Source organism: Daphnia magna, linkage group LG2 (assembly GCF_020631705.1).
Source record: "Daphnia magna isolate NIES linkage group LG2, ASM2063170v1.1, whole genome shotgun sequence".
Taxonomy (NCBI): Eukaryota; Metazoa; Arthropoda; class Branchiopoda; order Diplostraca; family Daphniidae; genus Daphnia; species Daphnia magna.
In genome coordinates this window covers 18,278,805-18,303,585 of record NC_059183.1, presented here as the reverse complement: position 1 = coordinate 18,303,585, position 24,781 = coordinate 18,278,805, and the positions used below count along the sequence as shown (strand labels likewise).

General features: G+C 42.2%; 5 protein-coding genes and 1 long non-coding RNA gene across 17 annotated transcripts; 3 read left to right on the top strand and 3 right to left on the bottom strand.

Moving 5' to 3' along the window:
* The first annotated feature begins 15 nt into the window (after nt 1-15).
* LOC116916282 (early nodulin-75) lies at nt 16-1,115 on the top strand. The gene has a single exon (XM_032921505.2). The coding sequence runs from the start codon at nt 308-310 to the stop codon at nt 1,010-1,012; it is 705 nt and encodes a 234-aa protein (XP_032777396.1). The 5' UTR covers nt 16-307; the 3' UTR covers nt 1,013-1,115.
* A 34-nt stretch (nt 1,116-1,149) lies between these two features.
* LOC116916278 (myeloid leukemia factor) lies at nt 1,150-3,007 on the top strand. Of its 2 annotated transcripts, none has more exons than XM_032921501.2 (6): nt 1,150-1,310; nt 1,640-1,865; nt 1,925-2,014; nt 2,086-2,287; nt 2,346-2,547; nt 2,632-3,007. In XM_032921501.2, exons 1-6 carry the CDS (start codon nt 1,264-1,266, stop codon nt 2,705-2,707), a joined length of 843 nt encoding a protein of 280 aa, XP_032777392.2. In that variant the 5' UTR covers nt 1,150-1,263; the 3' UTR covers nt 2,708-3,007. The 2 variants fall into 2 exon arrangements, with proteins under 2 accessions (XP_032777392.2, XP_045025268.1); XM_045169333.1 differs by lacking the exon at nt 1,150-1,310 and adding an exon at nt 1,436-1,566.
* LOC116916281 (proteasome activator complex subunit 3) lies at nt 3,004-4,531 on the bottom strand. 2 transcript variants are annotated; one of them, XM_032921504.2, is made up of 6 exons: nt 4,406-4,531; nt 4,155-4,187; nt 3,848-3,993; nt 3,620-3,788; nt 3,365-3,535; nt 3,004-3,301 (listed from the first exon to the last, which is right to left on the bottom strand). In XM_032921504.2, exons 1-6 carry the CDS (start codon nt 4,424-4,426, stop codon nt 3,113-3,115), a joined length of 729 nt encoding a protein of 242 aa, XP_032777395.1. In that variant the 5' UTR covers nt 4,427-4,531; the 3' UTR covers nt 3,004-3,112. The 2 variants fall into 2 exon arrangements, with proteins under 2 accessions (XP_032777395.1, XP_032777394.1); XM_032921503.2 differs by having other exon boundaries at nt 3,848-3,996; nt 4,406-4,525.
* A 538-nt stretch (nt 4,532-5,069) lies between these two features.
* Nucleotides 5,070-18,093, bottom strand: LOC116916272 (MAP7 domain-containing protein 1). Of its 10 annotated transcripts, none has more exons than XM_045169323.1 (9): nt 17,948-18,093; nt 12,090-12,223; nt 11,618-11,913; nt 11,335-11,471; nt 10,677-10,925; nt 9,495-10,136; nt 8,036-8,186; nt 6,793-7,854; nt 5,070-6,710 (listed from the first exon to the last, which is right to left on the bottom strand). In XM_045169323.1, the coding sequence occupies exons 1-9, from the start codon at nt 17,997-17,999 to the stop codon at nt 6,056-6,058; spliced, it is 3,378 nt and encodes a 1,125-aa protein (XP_045025258.1). In that variant the 5' UTR covers nt 18,000-18,093; the 3' UTR covers nt 5,070-6,055. The 10 variants fall into 10 exon arrangements, with proteins under 10 accessions (XP_045025258.1, XP_045025259.1, XP_045025263.1 ...); XM_045169324.1 differs by having other exon boundaries at nt 12,090-12,220; nt 17,948-18,069; XM_045169328.1 differs by lacking the exon at nt 17,948-18,093 and adding an exon at nt 17,112-17,334 and having other exon boundaries at nt 12,090-12,220.
* On the top strand, nt 18,082-18,434 carry LOC123469957. The gene is made up of 2 exons (XR_006643248.1): nt 18,082-18,262; nt 18,326-18,434. It is a non-coding gene; the product is annotated as an uncharacterized LOC123469957 (long non-coding RNA).
* A 1,680-nt stretch (nt 18,435-20,114) lies between these two features.
* LOC116916274 lies at nt 20,115-23,658 on the bottom strand. The gene is given in 14 exon segments (XM_045169329.1): nt 20,115-20,512; nt 20,611-20,759; nt 20,829-20,925; nt 20,985-21,061; nt 21,124-21,433; nt 21,435-21,765; nt 21,837-22,005; nt 22,071-22,139; nt 22,200-22,297; nt 22,359-22,498; nt 22,586-22,654; nt 22,718-22,825; nt 22,901-22,989; nt 23,500-23,658. Coding segments are annotated over 13 exon segments (1,896 nt in total). The 5' UTR covers nt 22,952-22,989; nt 23,500-23,658; the 3' UTR covers nt 20,115-20,284.
* Between the last annotated feature and the right edge of the window lie 1,123 nt (nt 23,659-24,781).

The following is a 24,781-nucleotide window of genomic DNA, read 5'->3' as shown; positions in this document are numbered from 1 at the left end:
TAATAGGGAAACCACACACCTGGAAGAAACAAAAACATTGCAGTTGTTTAAAAAGAACAAAACAAATAGCTTCTTTATTTATGGGTCAACTTTGCATCGTTGCGTTGTTTTTACGGTTCATAAAGTCCGCATTTATAACCTCATGAGACAAGGTTCTTTACCTGAACTCTTCAAGGTAGTTTGGCTTAAGTGAACAAATGTCTAATAAAAAGAGATCTTCGTTTCACCTGCTCATCAGTCGAAGGAGTCTTGTTTGAGTAGTAAGGAAGTGAATTTCTTCTCCAAATATTTGTTTTGAAAGTAAGAAATGAGAAAGTGGTTGGAAAATGGTCTGCTACTTTTTTTCTTGGCAGCGGTTGCGGGACAAGACGGCTCGACTCCCGGAGAGATCTGTCCCTGCCAAGCTGAAGATTCGTGTCAAAATGATCGCCACATTTTCGGTCGTGATGAGCTGGACATTGAGAAATTCGGTCTAATTTCCCCTTGTCGCGAAGTTGGTGAATTTCCATGCTGCCCACGCGAGCCACCTCCACCCAAAGAAATCAAGCTGACACAACAAGATCTTCAGGATTTCTCACCGTCTGAGCTTGCTGAACTTGGTATTATGCCTGAAGGCCCAATTGGCTCCTCTTCGCTTCCACTAGCGGAACAATCAGACCAATCCAATTTAATTCAGCAAAAACAGCCGCCGATCGATATTACGCAACCGGGGGCAGCGTCTTTGGCTCCGCATGGAGCCACCAATTTCGCCCCTAAAGCGCAACATAATCAACCGGAAGCAGTCCATCCTACCCACCAGCAAAATCCAGCTACCATGGCGCAAAATCAGCCTGTTTATCAACAACGACCCGTCTATCAACCACCTCCCGTCTATCAACCACCTCCCGTCTATCAACAACGACCTGTCTATCAACCGCGGCCAGTTTACCCAATGCGTCCTTCTCCTCGTTATCCTCCACCCCAGGTGTATCGTCCTCCTCCCATGTACAGACCACCTTATCGAAAATACTAAAAGCCAAATATTGTCAATACAGAAAAATGTAAACGTTCTATTGACTTAATATGAAAATGGCCTAGTCTAGTTGTGACTTGTGAATACAAATTATCTATCTGGATATTTGGAGACGATGTTTTTTTACTGGCAACGGCGCAAGACAAAAGCAGAATTGAGTGAAAATCCATTAAACGCTGCTGACGGTTACCGAGTGTTCGCACTGTGGAAGCACTTTCGAGAAACCCAAAGCCAAATTCAACTTCGCAATCATGTTTGGCTCATTTCTTCGGGATTATGGTGAAGATCCGTTTTTCGCGTGAGTTTCTTTCCATTCTTTGGCTAACCAAACGTTGGAAACCAACAACCTGAGGCCTAATCACCCGCTCATTCGTACCGTTATTTGACATTTCCCTACGCCCTAAACATGCAACTCTCTTTGTTATTACCTTATAATTCCCAGACTTTCGGATTTCCTTCCCATGGTCGATCATTTCCTTGTTGTAGAGGTTCAGTTTTGAACCAACCTTGCTTCAACAAGCCCACCAAAAACAAACAGCTCACATATAAATATTGTTTGTACATTGTTCAAGTGCATTTTGTTTATGTTGACGGTGAAAATAATTAAAAGTTTTGTTGCACTTACAGGGGTACTTCTCAGTTGATGCATCAGATGGACTCGATGATGAACTCGATGATGCAAGATCCCTTTGCCAGCATGATGCCGATGCATCACCAGATGATGTCCATTCAACCACCTCCTCAAAGGCACTCTGTTGGTTCCATGGTTCCGTTTGGAGGAATGCCTGGCTTTCCCATGGGCATGGTTGATCCATTTGGAATGCCTTCAATTGGGCAAATGTTTCAGAGCTTTGTAAGTTAAACAAATTTTAAGAAAGAGAAATACTGAATTACTTGCAAAATCAATTTTAGGGCCAGCCTGGTTTCGGTGGTGGGGCAAGCCCAATGTATAGCAGTAGTTCACTCATGACAATGACTACTGGTCCAGATGGCCAGCCACAGGTAGATCAGCTTAGCTTTCTTTCTCCCTGCACATTCCAATTTGATAGCAAATGGCGTCTTTCTACTTGTAGGTGTATCAAGCTTCTACTACCACTCGCACAGCTCCCGGAGGTGTAAGAGAAGTTCAGCGTAGTGTCAGCGATTCACGCAGTGGAGTTCGTAAGATGGCTGTAGGCCGACACCTTGGGGAACGCGGACATGTCGTCGAAAAAGAACAAAACTATTTTACTGGTGACTCAGAAGAAAGAGAGGATTTTATCAACATTGAAGAAGGTTGTTTTGTAACATATTGATGACGTGTAATCGCTTACCAATTTATTTCGCTTAACAGAAGAAGCGCATCAGTTTGACGATGAGTGGAACCGAAGAGCTCGCACCCATCAAGGAATGCATGGTCCTTCTCGTGTAGAAATGTCACGTCCACATCGTCAATCCAACTCGTCCAGCTACACAGGAGCACCTTTAGCTATTACAGCAGGACCTAGCCACGAAATCGACGCACCAAGACCTCGTCACTCGACTCATTCACGCGGGTAAGTGAGTAGTTAAACAGCAGTATACATTGATTTCAAAGTCACATGTCCTTTTTGCTAACACTCGTGGTTTGCTATAAAAAGATTGGGACCGGATCGAAATGCTAGAAAACGTGAAGGAAATCGCAATGGAAAGAGTCGTCACGAGACCTCAATGTAAATTCTTGGTTAGGAATAAAACTTCGAAAGGAATCAAACTATTAAACTCAATAAAGCTCCAAAATCGCCAAGTTTGACATGCACGTATTTACCTGCAAAATGTATCCCTCCTGAAGTGATGAGCGAATCCTTTTTTTGTCTGCTTCTTACTTCACCTTAGTTCTGTTGATCTGTTACCTTAGAATCTCACAATCCTCGTACTATGAAATAAAAAACTTCAAAACGGAATCTGTTAGTCATTAGCATATTGGTAAACGCAAATCGTGATCGGTGTCGGAAATACAATAGCCCAAAACATTAATTTCCATTGACTTTTAATTTATCAATCATGATTCCTTCACCAGCAGACAGGAAATCGGATGGAAAGTCCCGGTGAATATGCTCAATCGAATGTTCATCAAATGAATTAATATAAGTTGTCCACGTTGGAAGTACGTGGCTTCTTAATTTTTTCAAGATTCTTCATTATGATGTCATGTAGTGTTGAATAATGATTTCGAATCTCGCACATGACCAGTTTCAAACTAACATATTCCTTTTCATCAAGCTCTTCGACAGTTACTCGGAAATCTTCAACATGGGGATATTTCGTTACCTAGTTTTAAAAATAAATACGTAATCAAGATGCCTTTTAATAATAAATGAAATTACGGATTACCTTTGTGACAATTTTTCCTCTTGTGATAAAATACCGAGAAATCTGATCAAAAAAGGCAGCGGCCTCAGATTCAACTGTTCTTATTTCAGCTAGCATATCTTCTTGGATAGACACCCCAAAATTGTTTCCATCCTCAATTTTTGGGATCAAGAATGAGATCCACATTTTCAACTAATGGAATAAAGGTATAATCAGCTGAGATTTTAAATTTTTTCTGAACAAAGAGAAGCAAGCAAGAAGGGAAGGGTAAGTTACCAGGTTTGCATCTTCCACTAGATGCCATATGTAAGGTTTGACAATTTTTATCATCTGTCTAATGTGAGAATTACATGGGACAATTCCGGTAGGTAGCACCAGTACAGGTGTTCCAGCAGTAACTTCATCCAGTTTCCTTTTCTTGGTTTCAGTTTCACAGCTGTCATGACTAAACAAAGACAACCGAATTGGATTTCAACTCAACAAACTTCAGATGTAAATTAGTACTTGTTGGAAATGATGGGTGAAGGAACTGGAACTTTAAGATCTTGGTGAACTTCTTCTAGATTCTTCGTGCTAAAAAGTGGTGTGGCGAGGAGATCATTGAGCTCCACTATCTTTCTTGGAAATCCATTGTTGATGAGGTCCTCTGCCTGCCGATAAACAAATACTAAAGGAGCACAAACCTTGTGACAACTTTTAACATAAAAGGTTTCATGCAGAGCAATCCCAGGTGAGATGCACAGACCAATACAAACGTTTGGGTCTGGCCCAGAGAAAAATTATTATATTTAAACACAAAGTTGGTGCCAACCTGTTTCTTTACTGTTTCCTTGTACTGCAACACCTGTAAAGTAAAATATAGAAGCGTCAATGATAATTCTTATCGACAAGATTCATTTGTTCAAACAATTTCCTATGCGCACGTTTGCATCATCTAACTTTATTCGTGAGTGCCATCGTGGGCTAGAACTAATTTTAGAACACGAAATGAAATTTTGTCTTCTAGACAAAAGGGTAAACACAAACATCGAAAAGCCACGTTATGCCAATTATTATTCTTACTTTTTGAGCATTGTCGGCCATTTCAGTCAGTGACTTACAAACTTAACCGGTTAACTTTTAACTCTTACAAGAGCCATGTGTTGCCAGCGTTGCCTAATTGAGCGCCGGAAAAATTTCCAGCGAAGCCGACCAAAAATTGAAAAAAAGCGCAAAGAGGGAAAGATCGTTTACTTTTAATAGTTTCTGGTCAAACAAAATTTTTTTAGTTGGTTTACTGTTACCATAAAATGTTTAGCTTTTTTTTGCACTACGCCCCCTACCATTATGTTTATTTTATGGTTTTATAGCTACATTATGTCACTATCACATCTCTGTCGAATTCTAAAACATAATACCTCTTTCCCCACAACTTATTTTTATCGGGCGGCAATATCAAGCTAGTTTAAGTATTTTGATTAAAAACCTAAAATTACAGTTTTAGAAACTAAAACTGCTGGCGTATTGCATCGTCAAATCTAACGGGAAGTCAAACAAACGGGCATATTTAAATTTTTCCCGTTTTCTTCGGCACACAATTTAAAAAAAATTGTACCTTGAGTACAACAGCGGCCACATGAGTCACTATTTGGCACGATCCATTATTCTTCTACTTTATAACACATTTCGAATCCATAGCTACTAACGAATCGGTGGTAGCTGGACAACAAGTATCATCACAAAAACGTTGAGATTACAAGAGTTTATTCATTTTTTACTCCAACACGCCGGAGAAAAACGAGTTTGAAGAGGTTGTACACATTAATTCATTCTTGGAACTCGTTTCCTGTTTTATTTTATCTTTTTAAAGTTCTAAAGACACTTCTCCCCTCATCACAACTTCCAAACTTTTCAATCCTGTCGACAAAAAAAAAATGAATGAAAAAAAAAAAAATAAAAAAAAAATACGCACTCGATACACGCACGAGAAAGGGGATGGAGTGGGGTAAGACGGGCGGACACACCTTCATTGTTACACATTGAAAGGTATATAGGTTCTTCTAGGAAGGGCAAGGAGAAACATGGACAAAGCGGGGGAAACCTAAAGGGACGAAAAATACATTTCGAAAGTATATAAGAATCGAATCAAGGATGTCTTTAAACATCTCAGAAAGGAGGCAGTTGATAGGAGGGTAAGGGAAAAGTTTCGTCGGAACATAGACATGCAGATGTTTATGAAAATAGTTAAAAACTCATCGACCGCGATCGCAGGGGAAAAGAAGAAAATAGTTAATCAGCTGCAACTCTTTTCAGCACACAATCTTCCTCGTGAAGAAAAACTTCTCATTTGCTAATAAAGCCCGCGGCCAAAAATGTTGGAATACAATAATAATTAAAAAGAAAGAAAGAAAGAAAAAGAAATTGATTGGTTACCAATTGAAAAAAACAAACAAAAAACAAATGAGAGACTTATTCAGAGCGAGGAAGAGCGTTTCATCTACATTTGATTTTTCTTCACGTTTAAATAAATTCTTTTTATTTTAAAAGAAAATGAAGGAAAACAATGGCCGTGATTGGATCCGTCTGAATCTCAGCGCGCTGAGCCCCTCTCTTTCATTCTTTGTCTACCAAGATATTAAGAAAATGGATAAACGACGTTTTTAAAAATAAAAAAAAAAAAAAAAAGAAAAAGAAAAAGGAAGAGGGAAAAATACATAGTCGAAAGTCAACTTTTCAAGCTAAAAATTCGACGTGCTCGACTTCGGCGGTTATGTTGTTGGTACTGGCATTCGAGTTGACGCTGTCAGCGTTGGCGGTGACGTTCGAGATGTCGGGTAAATCACTGGTGGTGGTGGTGCTGGCTAGGGAGGAGGAGAAATCGGTCTCGTCGATATGCTGATTCTTGTGATGGTGATGGAAGCCATTGTTCTTCTTAGTCGTGTCATCGTCCATCAGCGAATCGTCGTCTGCCGACAAGGATAACTGTTTGTTGCTGTCGTCGCCGTTTGAGCCATTGCTTGTTTTATTTACAATATCGCCCAACAGATCGGGTTGGCTGATGCTGTTGTTAATGACGCTGACGTTGGTCACGTCGCTAGTTGACTGGACACTGCTCACCGTATTATTGAGCTCATTGCCGCCTTTGTTGTTGCTCGATCCTGGACCGCTGCTCTTGCCCCGCGTCCGCGCCATTATGGCTTCGACCCGCTTTCGCCTCTCTTGCCGCTCTTCTTCCTCGCGACGCAAACGCTCCTCGTTCTCTTTGCGCAGCTTTTCCGCTTCCTCGCGAGCTTTACGATCCTGTTGTTCCTTTTCGACACGCTGGCGAGCTTCCTCCTCCCGGCGGAGGCGCTCCTCTTCTTCACGGCGCTGGGTTTCCTCGATAGCTCTAATTCGCGATAAAGACGATCAAAACATTTAAATCAAACCTTACGAAAAAACAAAACAAATCATAACATGAAAAATGATACTTTTGAAGGCGTTCTTCTTCCGCTTGACGGGCTTCCAGCGCCATGCGATTCATTTCCTCTTCGGCTAGTTTTTGCTCCAGTTCTTCCTGTCTCTGCCGCTCTTCTTCCTTGAGACGTTCCTCTTCGGCTCTAAGGCGTTCGCGTTCGGCTTCGCGTTCCATCTGCTCGCGGGCCAGACGTCGCTTTTCGGCCAGGGCCGCTTTGGCTTCCTCTTCCGACGAAATGATCTTACGCGATTGAAGCGATTGCAACGACGACGGCATCGAATCGCTCGAAATGGAGCCCGTCTCCGATGGTGTAGTCGACCCGGACGGAATCGAATCGGCCGACACCTGTCCTTCATTATGCGACATTTCCGACGGCGCAGCGACAACGTCGTTGATTATTTGCGGAATCTCAACATCCTGTGAATCTCCGGACACGGACTCCGTCATTGAAACTAAATCCGGTTCGACAGCGACTACCGGTAGAACATCAACAGCCGTGGAACGATCGCTTTCATCCACTTTGACATCGGCCTCATTCGACTCTTGAAGTTGAACATCGGCTGCTGAAACCATGACTTGCACCTGTGGCACCTGCAACAGTTCCGGTTTGACCGCATCGTCGTCTGCCTTCTTAGATGCTGCCGCAGCCGCTTTGTTAGACTTGTTCGCCCCATCATCCGTCTTGGCTCCTTTGGCGCTTTTAGCGGACTCTACTAGCGAAGCCTTGACAGGTGTTTTAGCATCTTTGGCCGACGACGTCGCATTCCTGGCGTCTCGGCTTGGCCGTTTGGCGTTGCTCGGCTGCTGTTGCGATTGAGCACTACCTTCGGGACTCTTGTTTTGCTGTTGTTGCGTGGCGTTATTGTTGTCTTTACGCATGTCGGCGCTTCGCGCTCTGGCCGGACGTGGCGTTGCATTTGTCGGTGTCGGTTGCGTCTGTCGAGTTCGCTCGTTCTCCTTCTCTTTAGTTTCTTTACTGCGCTCGCGGCTGTTGATGTTTTCACGCGACGCACGAGAAGCTCGAGCTGCTTCGCTTAGCGACATGCCCGTTCCGGCTATGCTCACTGGACGCGGTCTAAATTGAATATTATTATTATTACTATTTTTATTATTAGATACGTCTATCATGTGAAAGGTTCAATGATCACGACCGCCTTCCTTTTTTTTCTTTCATTTTAATCACGAAATGAAGAATAAAAAAAAAAAATAGAGGGAAAGAGGTCGGAAAAACAGAAAAAAAAAAAAAACTCATTTACTTTCTGCCTCCGGCCGGAGCGGTACGTGCTCGGACGTGTCCACTGACGCTGGCAGTACTGCTGGCCACGGTCGTGCTGACGCTGCTGACTTGACTCAAGGCACTCAACGGCCTCGTCGGTGACGATGGTGTTATATCTCCACTGCGAAGACCTTTTCGTTATCCGTTTCCGATCGTAAAAAGAAAATGCAGAAAAATCCAAATAGATATAAAAATTTCAAAAAGGAAATGGGAGTCGGCAATCAAAAGTTCTTTCGTGGTCATAAAAAAATATAAAGACAAAACAGAAAAAGCCAGAAAAAGGAGGTCGACAGTTCCTGTTGAAGGCATAAGACAAAAATTAAAGCAGTTTCCGATTGTGGACGGGCAGAAGAGAGAGAGACGGAGAGGACGGATGTACATAAGCAACAGCGTGAGCGGTTAAAGACTTCACGGTGAATTGAGGTTGAAACGAGATGAAAGCTTCTCTAAATTACAAATCCACCACCGAAGAAAAAAGTTAAAAACAAAATATAAATTTGAAAAAAAGAAAAGAGGCCCCGTTTCATTCCATGTTGCGGTTTCTTTCATCGCGTGGAAGATCGTCGTCTTGTTCCTTGTTTCTATCCGACGTCACGCCATCATCTTTCATAAGCAAATCGGATTGGCTCTGTTATTTTTTTCCGAACAGACATGAAAGCACAAGACGTGCCAGATGTTATCCCAGACAAGAAAAACATTTTCTTTCCCTCCCTCTTTATTTTGTAATTTCTTTTTTTTTTTAGTTTCGAGAGACCGTCGTGATGCTATTCAGTCCGCAAAATCGCGGATAACTTCCCATTATTTTGTGCTGCTGTTGGCTTTTGTGTGCCAACTACTGTCATAACTGCTGTCGCGCCCCAATTTCGCTGTACGGGGAAGAGATGCATTCCGTTTAAATACCGGTTTTGGCTATCACGATCAAAATCAAAAGATGACTACAAAAGAAAACAAAAAAATGTCGAAAGGAAATGATTCCTTCTTCGATCCCCAAAAATGATTGATATCATTAGTTTTTTTTTAACTTAATTATCCGACAACGAAATACTTTTAACCCAAAAAATTCCCTATTTTAAAAGAGAAACGCCTCAATTATTCCACTTCTGCTGCTTTCCGGGTTACCGACGCCGACGCTCTCAATGCCGTACAAGGCCGATATCCAATTTTGTGGTCAAAAACACGAAAGTTAGCGGACGTGACGGTGTGCGACCAAGACACAATTTCTCGAATGTTTGGAAGACAATTCGAGTGAGAAAGGGGGGGAAGAAAAAATAGCGCAGGTGTTTTGAAAAAAAAAAAAAAAAAAAGTTTTGAGAGCAGAAAGCGAAGAGAAAACTTGCATTCAAAAGCGATTTGAGCAATAGCCGCCAGTAGCGATCGTCATCTCATGTTTTGTCTGGTAAGTTTTGCCGTGCTCGACACAACACATTTCTAACCCATACCATGATGAGGGCGTTGCGACGGTGCGTGCTGACGCGCTTTTTGGCGCAATCGTTCAGCTCGTGTCGTCGTCGTTGTCGCACCATTACGAGGTGTGTGAGGAGTAGTCGATCTGTCGGTTGCGGACGAAGCGCTTTCTTTGGAAGGAGAAGGGCGGCCAGGAGCCAAATGAGACATGCTTTTAGACATGCTGCGATTGCTGCGTGCTGCAATCGTTCCGGCAGAAGACGACGATGACGGGTGCATTCGGGTTGCGGGTCGAGACGACCGGGTAGTGGTGGTGGCCGATTTGTTAGAGCAGGAGGAGGAGGAGGAGGAGACTAATTGTGTAGTTGGTGGATGTTGGGGGCTTTCAGTTTCGTGCAAGGGCTGGAGGGGGGCGGTGGAGGGCGAGGGCAATTGATTTTGCGAAAGTCGACGACGCGGCTGCGACAGTTGGTCCAGTCGCGACAACGAGACCGACATACCTGTTGAGCGATTGACGGATCCCCGGCTGGACGAGGCGCCCGACGACGAGCCGTACAGCGGCGAACGTGGTGATCTGTCACCTTCCCCTCGGTGGATTGGGATCGTTGGGATCAAGTCGGTCCTCTTCCTTCGTCCACCCTGAACGGCTGAAGTCGATTGCGTCATCAAATCATCGCCTGATAATCACCAACAAAACATTCACGCGTTTACAAAAATTAGACGAGAAATAAACCAATTAAAAGTCGAAACACAAAAACATGCATCGACGAAAAACGAAACAAATAAACGACTCATTTCCATTGGTTAATTGCGATTGGGCGTGAGCCAACAACGTTTGCCCTCCCCAACGTCAAAACAAAAGCTTAACAAAAGAATGCACCAGACCGTGAGTCTTGTGTGACAAAGGGACGATAAAAAAACACACATAAAAACAAAACAAAAAAAGATATCCAAAAACATAACCAAGAAACATTATGATAATGAGACAAGAAAACAAGGAAAAACGAAAAGAGCGAATTAATTATTTGGAAGCTCCGCATTGTTTAAGTGCTCGTATCTATTGCCAATGGCCATGCAGCAGGGATGCATTAGAGCGGATGTCTCTCTTCTTTGAAAATAAGGCATTCAGATTAATCCTGAAATTGTTATCCGATCGGGGACGATCACTCATGTCAACGGTCGTGCACCAGCGGATAAAAGAGAAGCTGAAGCCTCACCTAAAAAGAAACATCCAGCACCAAAGAGTGAGCTCGTATGAGGTCGACCAGCCGACCACCTATTGTTGTGGCGGTGGATCGACGGGTGGTAGACCTCGGGAGGCTGGCGTTGTTGGCCAAAAGCCGAAATCGTGTCGCCAACGCTAGTTTTCCTCACTGACGACGACGTCATCACTTCTGACGCCCGACGGCTATTTTCCCATTCAACTTCTTGACTCATTCGCCGTTGCCCGCGGTCGCTTTCGTCATCTTTTAATTAATTTTTTTTTTTTTGAAATTCCCGTTGGCGGACATGTCGTCATCACAGCAATGCGCATGTTTCAAGTGTTTGTTTTTTTAATAATAATAAAAAAAAAATTAAAAAAAAGATGGGCGATGTTGAAATCGTCGTCAAAATTTAGGGGGAAAAATAGGCAATGAGTCACAAACGGATGATATGTACAACGCCTCAACCGAAACAAAATGACGGCGATAAAATGTGGGAGTGCAGAAAAAAGAAAAAAATCTATAGTAATTTAAAGAAAAGCCAAAGGGAAGAAAGGAAAAAAAAAAAACCAGCAAAACCAATTCAAAATAATAACAATAATAATAACTCCTTATACGAAAAAAACAAAACAAAACAAAATAAATAAATAAAAAGAAACAACAAAATATTTACCTTGATTCTGATCGAGTCCAAAGACTGAAGAGGCCCGGAGTTTGTTGTTGTTCCCACCACCGTTGGGCGCGGTTGTCTCATTCAGCATGACGCGTCCATGACTGGAGGCCGACATGACATTGGTGGTTGACGTGGCCCTGTGTCATTTTTTTTTTATTTGTTTCAAATTGCACGAAAAAAAAATGGAGAGAAAAAAAAAAAAAGAAAGTCCAAAATTTAAATACATAAGATAGGAAAATCATGCAAAGTATAGTCAAGTTGTTTGGTTGTTATCTTATCTGACCTTCTCGAGCCCCAATAACTTGAGCAGCTGTCTACCGGCTCCAGCATCCTCGGCGTTGAGCTGCCAAAGGCAAAGGCGATGGATCCGCGTTCGTTGCGGCGTTTCGTCTCCTGCCGGATGCCACGATCTTCACTGCGCCGTAGCATGGCCTCCCGTCGTTCGCGTTCCGCTTCCAGGATGGCCTTTTTGCGCTCCTCGACCTGGGTGCGGCGCTCCAGGTCGCGTAGGCGCTGCTCTTCCATTCGTCGGCGGCGTTCTTCTTCTTGTTGTTCACGAAACTTTTGCGTTGCCAACGCCTATTTGGATTTTTTTGTTTGTTTTCCAAACACAAATATTTAAATGAATGACACACGCAATTACACGCACACAGAAATCCGTATTCAAGATGGGCGGTAGAAGAAACAATGGGCACAACGATAACCAGCGAAAAAAAACAAAAACAAACTCAAAGAGTCAAAACGTTTTCGTTTACTTGTTGTTTCAGCTCCTCCAACTTGCGCTGGCGCTCCTCGTTCTGTCGCTCTCTCAACACTTTGGAGCGCTCCTCCCGCTGGACAGCCGACGCTGCTGCTGCTGCGGCTGTTGCAGAACAGCTTTCCTGCCCTGCTGGTATACATAATGGGGGAGGGGGAGAGAGAGATGGAAAAAGAGAAAGAAACATGAAGTTCGACGAACTGAGAGAAAAGTAAGGCGAAAGAGAAGATAACAAAAACGGAAAAAAAAAGAGCCACACACACACACACACATCCAGAATCAGCGATCTGGATCCGTTTCTCTCAGCGCCTTCCACATACACAACAACATACAGATACAAGAGATAGATAGATATATACACAATAGAAGGAGAGGAGAGGGGGAGGTAGGACTACATTCCAATTGAGTGGACACCCGGCCACGTGTTCAACAGAGCAAAAAGCCCTCGTGACCAATACGTCACCGCAAAATAAGAAGAGGACGGGAGGGGAGGAGAAAACAACAACTACCCACCCTTTTCGTTGTTCACGCTATGAACGACAAAAAAGAATAAAAAAATAAATTGAAGGAAAAAAGAAAACGAAGAAAAATACATAACTGTACACTCAACTCAAAACTCTTTTTAACAAGAAAATAAGGCCGGACCAGACGGGATCGGACCGGTTACTGAATTTCATTCTCAAACTGGAATCTTCTTTCTTTTTTTTTTTGAATTTATCAAACATTCTATCCACAATCCACCACCCTAAGCAACAAAACAAATACACCTGTTCTTGCTTTAGTTCGGTCTAACAAAAATCATGACGCAACGGTGGCAAGACATTCTTCCGGTCATAACGCGACATGTCGTAAAAAGAATGTCGTGGACGCCTCGAGAAACTAAAGCGACACTATCAAAACTCGCTTGCACTCCTATTTTTGGTTTCTGCTTCGAGGGAAGGCCAGTCACGATGTCAGGACCGGATGATGTGATGACACATCTAACGGATTTACATATAAAAGCATGAAGGAAAAACAAGCAGGTCAATCGATTTCAACAATGTCGACTCCATTCAATTGATGGGGTCAACATGAAAAGAGAGAAGACAAAATATCTTTCCAACTACGGTCATTTTTGACGAAGGCGACATTTGTTTGATGAAGAAGAACAAGCTCCACGTCCATTGTCTTTCTCTTCTCGTCATTTCCAAAACGGATTATCACGGTCGACAAGATGAAACGGGAGTGCGAAGAGGAGGTAAACTAATTCTTGCGTGACCAACAAGGACGAACACGAGAAGAGGAAGAAAAAAAAATGCGCTCATCTTAGATGAATGTCCGTCCGTCTCGGACAGCAAAGAGAAAGGAAATAGGCGTGCACGGTACATGGCCATCAATTGGACGTCACGGGCCGACGAGTTGCAGCCCAGCCCACAACCTTAAGTCCTCCATACACGCACAAAAAAAAAAGAAGCCACTTCCGCAATGGCCAGTGGATGTGAGGAAGCCGCCACCGCCCGTGAGTGCGGGTATACACATCCGTATACACGCATTACTGCTGCACGAGAAACGCCACCGTTCAAACACAATACACTCCCGGTGCGCTCACACACCAATTAGCTTGCACCGCGTAGATTGTTGTTGTTATTATTGTCTTGTTGTTACCATTTCTCTTTTCATTTTTTAAAGAAAAAAAAACATCCATTTGTATGTACATTTCCCTTTCTCTTAATGACAATTCGTTGGTCAACAGGGCCGCATACGTCACGTACAACGCAACAGACGTCCCTTTTTTTTCCCCCCTTAAAATTTCTTTCAATTGCCTTTTTCCTTTTTGTCTTTTCTTTTGTAACTTTCATTCAATTCGTTGAAGAAATTAAACAAATTGTGATGGGATATTGAAAAAAAAGCCCTTCAGCTATTTCTACACATGGACACACCACTATCCGAGGGGAGATAACGGCCCGGGTTTTTTAATTTAGTCTTGGAGCGTGAAATCAGACAAACAAAAAAACAAGAAAAAAACCATTCCAACACACGAGTTTCCTCCTAATCGTAGCTGATTGAAATAATCGTCAGTTGTGTGGCGAATCGGGAATGGGGTCTCGACGAGTCTGAGCTCCGTCTCGGATGAAAGAGGATCATTGCTTACGACGCACATTGAAGCAGCTCCTGCTATCTTTTCAGTTCACATGCAATTGACCATCAATTTCGAATGAAGACGGGGCTCCAAAGTCGTACAGACGACCAAAACACACGCGCCGAGCCCAGGGAGCAATGACTGGGCAGTAAGTACACGCTCGGATAGTCGCACACACCTCTCTCTCTTTCTCTCCGTTGTCTCTTCGACACTTAGCCACACACGAAACCAGCGGGAAAGAAAAAGAAAAAAAAAAAAACGAGAGCCAATCATCGGCTATTCAACGCACTGTTACCTTTCCCTTTTCATTGCAACGAACCGCAATGAAGCGTTGTAAACTTTAAATCCCAATCGTCGGATTGAAAATAAAAACTTTTTCGGGGAGGGGAGGAATGAACTTTTTAAGTCTGAATTGCAAAAGTTGAAAGAGTTACGAAACTGAACCATATCACAGGTAAGAGGCAAAGTCGAAGGACACGCGAACTCGTTTCTATTTTTGTTTTTTTTCTTCTGTCCAAACGCATTCAATATCGGAAAAGGAGGAAAAAGAAATCAATAAGACAAATCTAAACGAAGAGAAATTTTCCGCTTCCGCTCGTTAAATATGTCAAACATTTCTTTTCAAATAGGGAAATAATGAAAAGAAAGAGATCGGAAACTCGTTAGTTAATCGAAAGGCAAAGGATAGGGGGGGGATAGCGATTGTAAATTCCAAAGTTTAATTGGCTTCTTCATTTGATAAAAGCAGAGAGAGAAAAACCCTTCGTTCTAAACCTTTATAGCCTTTTCGCTTAACATTCTTATGGGTTCTCGTGAGTCGAACGAGGGGAACGAAGAAAAATGGGGGGAGACTGAAAAAGCTCGGATTTTATTTGGGGGTTTTAAAAAAATATATAAAAATCTAGGGATATAGACATTCCTGAGTCGCTTGTCACTATCGATCCTCAGCGTTAAGCTTTTGTGAGTTAGTGGATAACTAATAGCAAGTATCCTTTAACCTTTCTCTACATCCCTCTACTTGTGAACATTGCGTTGTTGTTGGTGGTGTTAAGAATTATCAAGCAACCAAGAGTCTAGGACATGGCCCTTTTTTTTACCGTCACAATAAAAATAAAAAAATGCCGAGGATAAGGCAAGAAATTCCGTTACAACTCCCGTGGAAAATATGTCAGATATCCCGGGTCTCTTTTGTTATATACGATACACTTTTCACGTATACTGCACTTTTTCGAAGAAAAAACCAAGAAAGAAAGAAAGAAAAAAAAAAAAAAAGTGTTTATCAAAAGAAAAAAAAAAAAAGAAAGAAAGGCAAGAAACTTACGGTCGGGTGATGTGGCTATAGCAACAAAAGGAGATTGTGGTTGGCTTGAAGGATTGACCGAGCTCCAGTCTAAAGAGCGTCTCCTGCTGTGAGCTAGCCAACTATCGGAGGCGTCATGAGACAATGAGGAGCGCTCGTGTGGGTGGGACAAGAAGGGGGTCAGGGAATAGTCTCTACTGTCTCCCCTGCCGTGACCTATGACCGAGTGAGCCAGAATCTCGGCCAAATCCGCTTGCAACCAACCCGAATCCATCGTTAAAGCGCGTTCGGGCAACAGGATCAAATGATCGACTTGATCGCCCAACGTGTCCCAACACTGCACCGACCAGGTGGGACTGATTTGGTCGTGTTCAATCATGCCATCCAGGCCATCGTTTCGATCGCTTGCAGAACTGGTTGTCTTGCTACTGATTAGGTTAACATTGTGACCCAGTGTCACATGACCCCGTCCTAGTCCCATTCCTACCCCGACGCTCATTTTTGTGGTTTTCTTTGATCTTAAATTTCGTCACCCCTTTGTTTTTTTTTAGTTCGATCGGAATGGGGGGGGGGGAGGTGACAGCTACTCGATAAAAAAAAAAAGAACAGCACGAACTGCGTTCAGAGTGCGTAATCCTATCCAGTTCAGGTTTCTTCAACCCTACCGTGGATGTTGTTACGGCGAGAACTAAACTTGGTACGGAGACACTTGAGATGGGTGGATCCCCCCCTTTCAAGCACCCTTTTCTTCAACACGAACAACAACCCATCAAAGTGCGTGCGTTTTGACCAACCTCCCCACGCAACAAATCCTATTAGTTATCAGGATTTCTTGTTGTTGCTTGTTCGGGCCAGTAAAAAACAAAAACAATCGATGACTCGTGGATGGTGAGTTGGTCGCGTCTGAGAGGAGGGTAAAAAAAGCACGTCCACTTGGAATGAAATCGCCGAACCAACTGCGGGTCCAAAGCAGAAAAAAAACACGGAGCAACAGCACTTGGTCGGAGCTCCCCAAGCTGTTCTGACGTTTTCCCAGTCGCACAGGCAGCCTTTGGCAATGGAGGCGGTGGCAATGAAACTCGTACTTTGATATTTTTCTGGCTGCCCCTTTTTTCGTTTTTCATTCTCCCGTCGCCTTGTTAATTTCAACCACACGCTACACACATGCCTTAGCTGACCACAACAACCTGGAATAAAACCCTTTTTTTTTTTTAACCTTCCATCTCCATCGCATATCGAAATCTAATCGAGTTTTCTTGGACAGCCGCCAGGATTCAAGTGGAAATGTGCTAACAGGTACCAATGAGAGAGAGAGAGAGAGAATCTAACACCAACAACTCGCCCATTTCGATGGGACTCTATAGCAACGGCCATCATATCGGCTGAATGACGTCATGCCCAACTAAACTAACGGTGACTGTCCCTGCCCTTCTTCTACACTACGATCCCTGACTGTGCCAAAAAAGAACCTGCTGATGGATGGTGTATGCACTGACACACAAAAAAAAAACAAGAAAGGGAAAGAAAGATAAGCGCGGAATCTTCTTCGATGCAAGACATGAGAGGGATAAAAATCCTGCAGCAGCCATTTGGTGACTCACCGGGTGCCGATATCTCCGGCAAAACACTTTTAAAAAGTGATTACAGCAGTCAATCAAGGGCTTTCGCTAAAATGACGAGACACTAACACAGACTCACTCACACACAGGTTGAGAAGATGGACTGTGGGTCGCGACCTAAAAATTTTCGCAAAAGAGACCACGCACACAAGACACAAAATGAGTCAGTTGTGTTTTGCAGAAGGAACTGACCCACATCTGGTCAACAGAACCTATAGACTGTGACTGCTCTGTTAACACAGCTTTTCAGCTGAACAAGTATACACAAGGGGAGTGAGAATGAGTTCCAAAACAGGACATCAGTTGCCATAGATATAAATATTTGGGATGATGTGCCATCCCGGTTACATGCTGATGTCAAATGGTGAGAGGATAGCGGTCACACCCATGTAGCAGGCATATTGCCTTCACGTGATCAGGTTGAGTAAACAGAGATGCAAATCTCTTTGGAAGGAAAGTGGGAATAGGCAAGAGTTTTGGGGCTGGTAACGAATAGGTTTGAATGAACTGAAACAAGGATGCACAAGGATACCATGGACATCTGATTCCATGATGAGCAAAACGGTTGTCGTATATAACTTACGATTCGCCTGAATAGGTGTCAATTTACCCCAAAATAAGGTGAGAGCAAATTAGTAGTAACAAAAAAGTGTGGGTGGGTCTCAAATACGTATGAACCCTCCCTTCCGTTAAGTCTTAAACATGGAATTTCGAGCTGAATGTACTCATATTGGTTCCAAACGGCCGCAAAGAAAACTTTCCTTTAATTGATGGTAAGGGAAAGTTTATCAATGAAAACAAAATTCAATTCAACTTACTTTCAGGAAATTCTGTAGAGTGAGAGCAGGGACTTTCGTTACACGAAGCCATTTTTTTGACAGTCGGTCTCTTTTTCTCCTAAAATACAGACGTCGGTTCGCACAAGGGCCACTAGATGGCTTTCACTTTCTAGCAAAAAAGGAAGGGCAACGGGTGGCGAGGGAAAGGGAAAAGAAGTTTCATGTCCGTGTGCACTAACCACTTCCGGCAAAACTCTTCATTTCGATACAGAATGTAAAACCAAAACAAAGTACCATTACGACTTACAATCCCAATGTGTGTAATCTGTGTCTCCAGCAATCCGAAAATAAAATGTATAATAAAGCCCAAATGAAATTCACTGATAAAATTAGTCATCTGCATTATTTGTTCTCTAGTGCGTCACGTCTCGTTATTTACAGTCAGTACGTAACGAGGTCACACCAAAAGCCCCACCCTTCTTCTCACTCTGGTTAGCCAAGAGTACAGCAACAAAAAAGCAGGGGGGGAAAAAGGTGAGGGTAATAAACCTGTCCCAAACCTGATGACGGGATTATAGGCTGGTTACTCCTTCATTGTTAAGTCCATATCAAATGTTGGATTGACGAGCTGCATCGTGATAAGAAATCTTAAAAGGTCGTGTCGTTGACACTTGACGAACTCCGCATTCAAACAAGAATTGAATTAGGACACTAATTTTAAGGCAATGCCAATTGGTGTGTATCAACAAACCGGATCACCAATTAAATGCAAAAGCTATGAAATATAGAACGACCGAAAACTGTATTTCGACTGCACACAATCTGAGTAAACATTAGTCAAAAGAAATAAAAGCTACTCAATTTGCCTAGCAAGGTAGTTCAACAGTCCAAATAGGAATGGCTCATGCCAACCAACGTGTGTCGAGAATGAACAGGTGGGTCGTTATAGGTGTGGTTATTTTGTATATATTAATTAAAATGTTGAGGATGTTTGCGTGTACGGGTGATTGATACGCTACTTGGTTCGCAAAATGGTTTGCAATTCAAAATTGAATTCACATACGCCGCTGCCATTTTGTTGCAGTAAGAGGCGTTCACGCCATTCTTGGCATCTTTCAGCTATTCGTTGGAAATACCGAAAGCTCTGTTGGCAACACGCAACACAATGACGTGGTATAATTCGACTCGGATTCCCGTTGAAGCGTGACTCGTCACATCATGCAGGCGCGCACGTACCCAGCCCTTCTCTTTACTGACCGACGTCAGAACTTTTCAGGTTTGCAATAAAAGAAATCAAAATGAATGATGTCTTTTCGTGTTTCCCTAACAACTCGAAACATGAAGTCGAAGGATGAAACAGTCACGAATAGCTAGAACATCTTCAACAAATTGATTTATCATGACTGGCTTATATATTTCGTCATAGAAAATGTGGAAAATAGTTGTTTTGAAAAAGAATTACCTTAAAGCATTAAACCCACTCGCACGCCAATAATCCTTAGGCAGTTTGGTCCTTTTATTTCCAGCAAAAAACATTCTTCGTCGGCTCCTCCCTAACTGTTGAAACACCTTAGCAGTCTAAGCTTTATTATTACATAAAAATAATGAACGTATCAGACGATGATATTGTGTTCTTTATGATGTTGTGGCGGCGACGAAACGCATCGCTTTTCCCACTAAAAAAACAACTAACTTGAGATGCTCCTGAGGGCATTTCCTCTTGCAAACCAAAAGAAAAGGCACGTAGCTGCGCTCCATTAAACGGTGAGACTCGTTCTTTAGTTGCGGGTGTCGCGCTCGATGGAATCAGTTAGAAGGCGCAGGTACCGCATCAATGTAGAACCGCAGCTTCCGCTGGATTAAAATAGCTATACCTGTTGGCCGATGGACTCGCCCAAGTCCGACAATTTTCACTCCCATCGAGTTCGTTTTTCTTTTCAATTTTTACGACTTCCTTGTGCATCGCTGCGGATTCAGTAGGACTATAAAGCTTTGGCAACAGTAGGCCAAAAACGGTTCGAATTCACGGCTGATCTTATCGTCCGTTAGGCGAACTACATTTCCCGAGCCGGACAACGACTCCGCCAGTGAAGAGCAATATACCTGGAAATAATAATGCATAGAGTTCGATACACACCAAACAGCTCCATGGAGGGATTTCAAAGACTTCAATGTTTTAACAAAATCTAATTTGTTGTCCATCATGAAGCCTTAGCAAGTAAAATGTATTTTGCTGTCAATCCATGTGCTTGTCAAAAAAATTTGGTTGAGTAGTACACTGAACATTTACTTCAACGACAAGTTTAATTTAGAAAATTCTTATCTCACCCGAGGGCTGACGATTATTGGTTTAAATCGTGTAAAAAACAAAAGCCATCAAACGAATCTATTGACTTTGATCCTAGGCTTCTCTGGTTTTGGCGGCTCGTTTTGCAGGTTTTCAAACATGGCGCGCAAGTTCCTGGTCGTGTTTAATGATGCTTGTATCTCTTCCGATTCGGGAATCATCATAGTTTTCTCGTAGGCTAACTTTTCTTCGTCAGTGCTGAATTCCCAGCGTTCGAATTTCTCTCTCATGTTTTTGGCTACAGCTCGATCTCTGGCCTAAAGACAGAAAACAAGGAAGAAAAATGAAAAACCCACAAGAACGGTTACGACTGTGACATCCTGGTTTGGAACTTGTTCAATAATCTTTCACTTACAATTTGTAACAGCTCTTGTTGTTGAGGAGTCAGACCGACCGGTAGATTTTCTTCTTCTTCGTTATCGTCAGAACCATGCCCATCATCCGAATACTCTCCCTCACTTCCATCTTCCTCTTCTTCCTCATAATCATCTTCGTCTCGGTTTTCTGCAAGGAACGTATTCTGATTAGATAAAATTCTATGAATTTGTCATTCGTGGAATGCTTGGCAGCTACCTCTGTATGTGTCCGGTTCCTTTTCAAGACGACGGAACAAGTCCAGCATAGCGGATGTGCTTTTGAAAGTATCTTTATTTTCCAAGCCATATTGTTCCTAAAAACGTAAATAACAATTTATTCGAGATGTTCAGGTTGGGCACAAGCGAACTATACTCTTTTTTGGCGATTCTTATCCTGAAATCCATTTTCCTCCATTTGTTTGAAAATATTTCGGGCTTCTTTGGTAATAGCTAATAAATAATTTCAATATGTTCAGTTATTGAAAGCTGCACTCAGAACAAGTTTTTGCTACCTCCAAGAATCACTTCTTCATGACGTTCATGTTTTTCGCCAAAGGCACTGTCGCCTCCGCTTTCGAACATTCCCTTCAGTTGTTTGAGTTTCTCAGGGTCGACAAGATGTTCCGAAGATTTGTTCACAGACGTTCTCTCTTCGTTTCCACCCATTTCAAATATGTCCTTAATATGTTTGATCTTTTCAGGATCAACAACACTTGCGTCATTTACATGACATTCTTTACCATCTCGCCCTTCTTGTGTCGCCTGCTCGTACTGCTCCTTCAAACGAAGTTGCCGACCCTGAATGGCAATGGATAGATTAGTTGATGATTTTCAGAATTTTATCTATTCCCAATAGAACAAATACTTGGCATTGCCGAGCTCGTAATATCTTAAGTTCTTCTTTGCGCTGCTTAGCTAACTCTTCGCGGCGGTTGAAATGAGACCCGCTCTTCTCTTCTTCCCATTTCGATTTGATATCAGATATGGAACCAAAGCTAACGGAATTATCCGGTCCCAGGTAAGCTGACAGGCGGTTGCCGGCCACGTCGTCGTACATGTACCCTTCTTCACCTTCAGACGATGAATCCTGAATGTCTAAATTACCACAGGATTTAGACAATTCGTTCTTCAAGCTGGCATTGTCACGATCAAATCTAAACCCAATTTGAAGGTCAAAATTCGATGGCTATTCCGATTGCACGATCAGTATAAGGACATAACTTACCGAGCCAATCGTGATAGAATACTCTCTGAGCGTTTAACCGTCTTGTGTTCTTCTCTGATTTCCACATCAGCCTGCGAGTTTGAAGACGCTCGCTCAAAAATTGTAAATCTAGATTTGAGATCCAGGTTTGTTAATTCGTCCATACCGTAACTACTAGAGGTTTCACTCGCTGTAGATGCACAGAAATAATGGATTTATCCGTAAAGAAAAGAAAAACGAAAAAGTAAATGATACCTCGTACAACGTCTGCCGGTAGTTCGATAGGCTGACTCTCTCTAATAATCAATTCAGGCTTTAGATAATCTAGATAGAAAAAAGTTCATCAATATGGTGAGGCATTTAATGTAATGTATTAATGCTTGCATGGCTCGTCGGACTCCAGGACTGCCTTTGGTTGAAATAACTGTTTGAAGTGAGGCTTGCAGTAGATCATACCTTCATGGCTATTGTAGGTATCAACCCTGTTAATCAAGACAGTTCTTATGAACGTCAAACTGGAGTTTGCGCACGATGTATACTAACGTTAGGTTCTTTTGACACTCAGTGCACTTAAAGCAGTGTTTGTGCCAAACCAGCTTTTCTGCTTTAATTCTCTCCATTTGAAAAACTTGCTTGTTGCATAGCTTGCAAAGTGTGGCGGAAGCATCAGAATCAGATGGTACCTAAAAATATAAAATATATGCTTAATGACAGAAAATAAAACATTCATTTTAAGTACGGTTTAGCTGTAACAAATATTTTAAATTTACCTTGTTGAATCTCTGCTGGACTTGTGCAGCATCAACGGAACGGACATGGATTTTTTTCCCCTCAAATTTCTAAAGTAAAAAAGAAATTCAGTTATACATTAAATTTCCTATTTTATAATTTCAAAAGCTTACTGTTGCTTTGGAGGCCACATCTTGTTTTGACTTTTTTGGTTTTTTGGTGCTAGATTTTTTTTTCTTTTTCTCTGCTACAAGTGTTTCATCTGCCGGGTTTCCTTCCCCCTTTAAAAGTCAGAATTTATATAGAACGAACTCTGGAAAATAAATTCAATGATGACGTATTTAGTCTTTGTTTACTTGTAGATTGAAAACATTTTCCAGTACAACGGCTTCGGCTTCGGAATCCATGGCTCTCTTCTTGTAAAGAGGTTGCTTGGATGCTCAAACTTTAAATAAGGCATGATTATTAAAATAGTGTAACACGTAGCAGTTTGGTGGACACTCAAAGTGGGTGTTGGATTTACGACCGACATTTCTCGAACTCTACCATTTTTAAACAACCAAATGTAAACAATAACTATGCGTGATTGCCAAGCAGCAACAAAATGCCAATACTTTTGCGGGACGCCCAAAACAATTCAACCACCATTTTTGATTTTCTAAGAATTTTGCTGTTATTAATCGAAAACTAGACACTTCGATATCTGATTCTGATAAAGGACAAAAGGCTGTCTGTCAATTTTTCGCATTTTACGAAAATAATTTCCAGCGTGATTAACAGTGAATCATTAATAAAGACGTCAATGGTTAAGGTAGGAAATTCTCTTCTCAAAAGAAATACTAAGAATAATACTTCTGGCTATTAGCCTACTAATAACGCTATTATATAACTAGGCTGCTAAATGACTTAAAAATGACAATCTGATGAAAATAAAGTAGTATAACAAACATTTTACTTGATCACGGCTTATCCAAATAGCAGTTATACGGATGCTTCAACTACTTTAGGAAGCTAACAGTACTGTGCAATGAATGCTACAAAAGTTCTGAAACTTTAGATAGCTTGAACCGGCGTCCGCCTGACTCCCGTCTTGTCGACCGAATACTCACGGGTCCCGCGTAACCAATGCCAAAGTGTGTATATTGTCCTGACTGGAAGCTAAATTTATCCAAGTCCCCGTGTTGTAGTCTGACTAAGCTCTTCTTATGGGGGTTAACTAAACAACTCCTCGACGTTCTTTACACCGCAAAATCTCTATTGATGTTTGTTGGTCAAAGGAAGAGTCTTAACCGTTTTCTTACAGTACTTTTATGGTTGGGATTAAATCTTGGATCTTAAATATGACTGGACACGCACGTCGTAACTTATTTAAGTGAGCCGAAGAATAAAAAAGGACCACAAATTTAATTTTTGAAGTGTGTTTGAAGGATGTGAAACAACTCACTTTGTTAAGATGGGATAAAACTCGGCACACAGAATTCCGTATGCAGAATCACCTTTAGTTTGGTTGAATTTTGAAATTGGCGCAGCTCAACGGGCGCGACGGCTCACGAAAAATAACACGATGGAAGGATCCAAAGAGAAAACACGAAAGTGAAGAGGGCTGACGACGACGGGGTGAGAAAGCTCTTTCAACATGAACATTGCGCGCCGAGACGCTTCTAATGATTGTTGCTGCTGCCGTCTTGTTCTGAAGCAGGGTATTCTTTCTAAAATTAGAAAGCAGCCCCAAGTTTTAACCGCTTCTACCATACGTAAACTGTGCATCCAAACACGAAGGTTTCTACTGCTTCTGTTCACCGTGTCAAAATTGGAATAGTTGGGCTGTATATGGCGCTTATAATGTTAGAAAACGCAGCAACACAGCCTTCTGACACGGTTATTTTCTATTTTTAACTGAAGATATACGTCTTTTACCCCTCGACCGTTTGTAAATGACCTTGTATGATACAATTGTGGACATCCATAATGGATAAAAATGTACTTATTCTTTGAATCCTTTTAATATATTTACGTTGTACGGGCTTACTGTGACTCACGGCATTGGTATGCCAAATCGTTCTTAACGTTCTTGTCCACTTAAGATAGGACAAGGGCCGCTGCTAAATTCTCACCTCGTGTACTCGGACTGAAAGGGGTTCTGAATGCAAAAGAAAACAACTATTTAGGGAGACAATACCCATACAATTTTTTAAAAACTTTAAAATATACAGGAAAGAAAACAGACGTACAAAAAA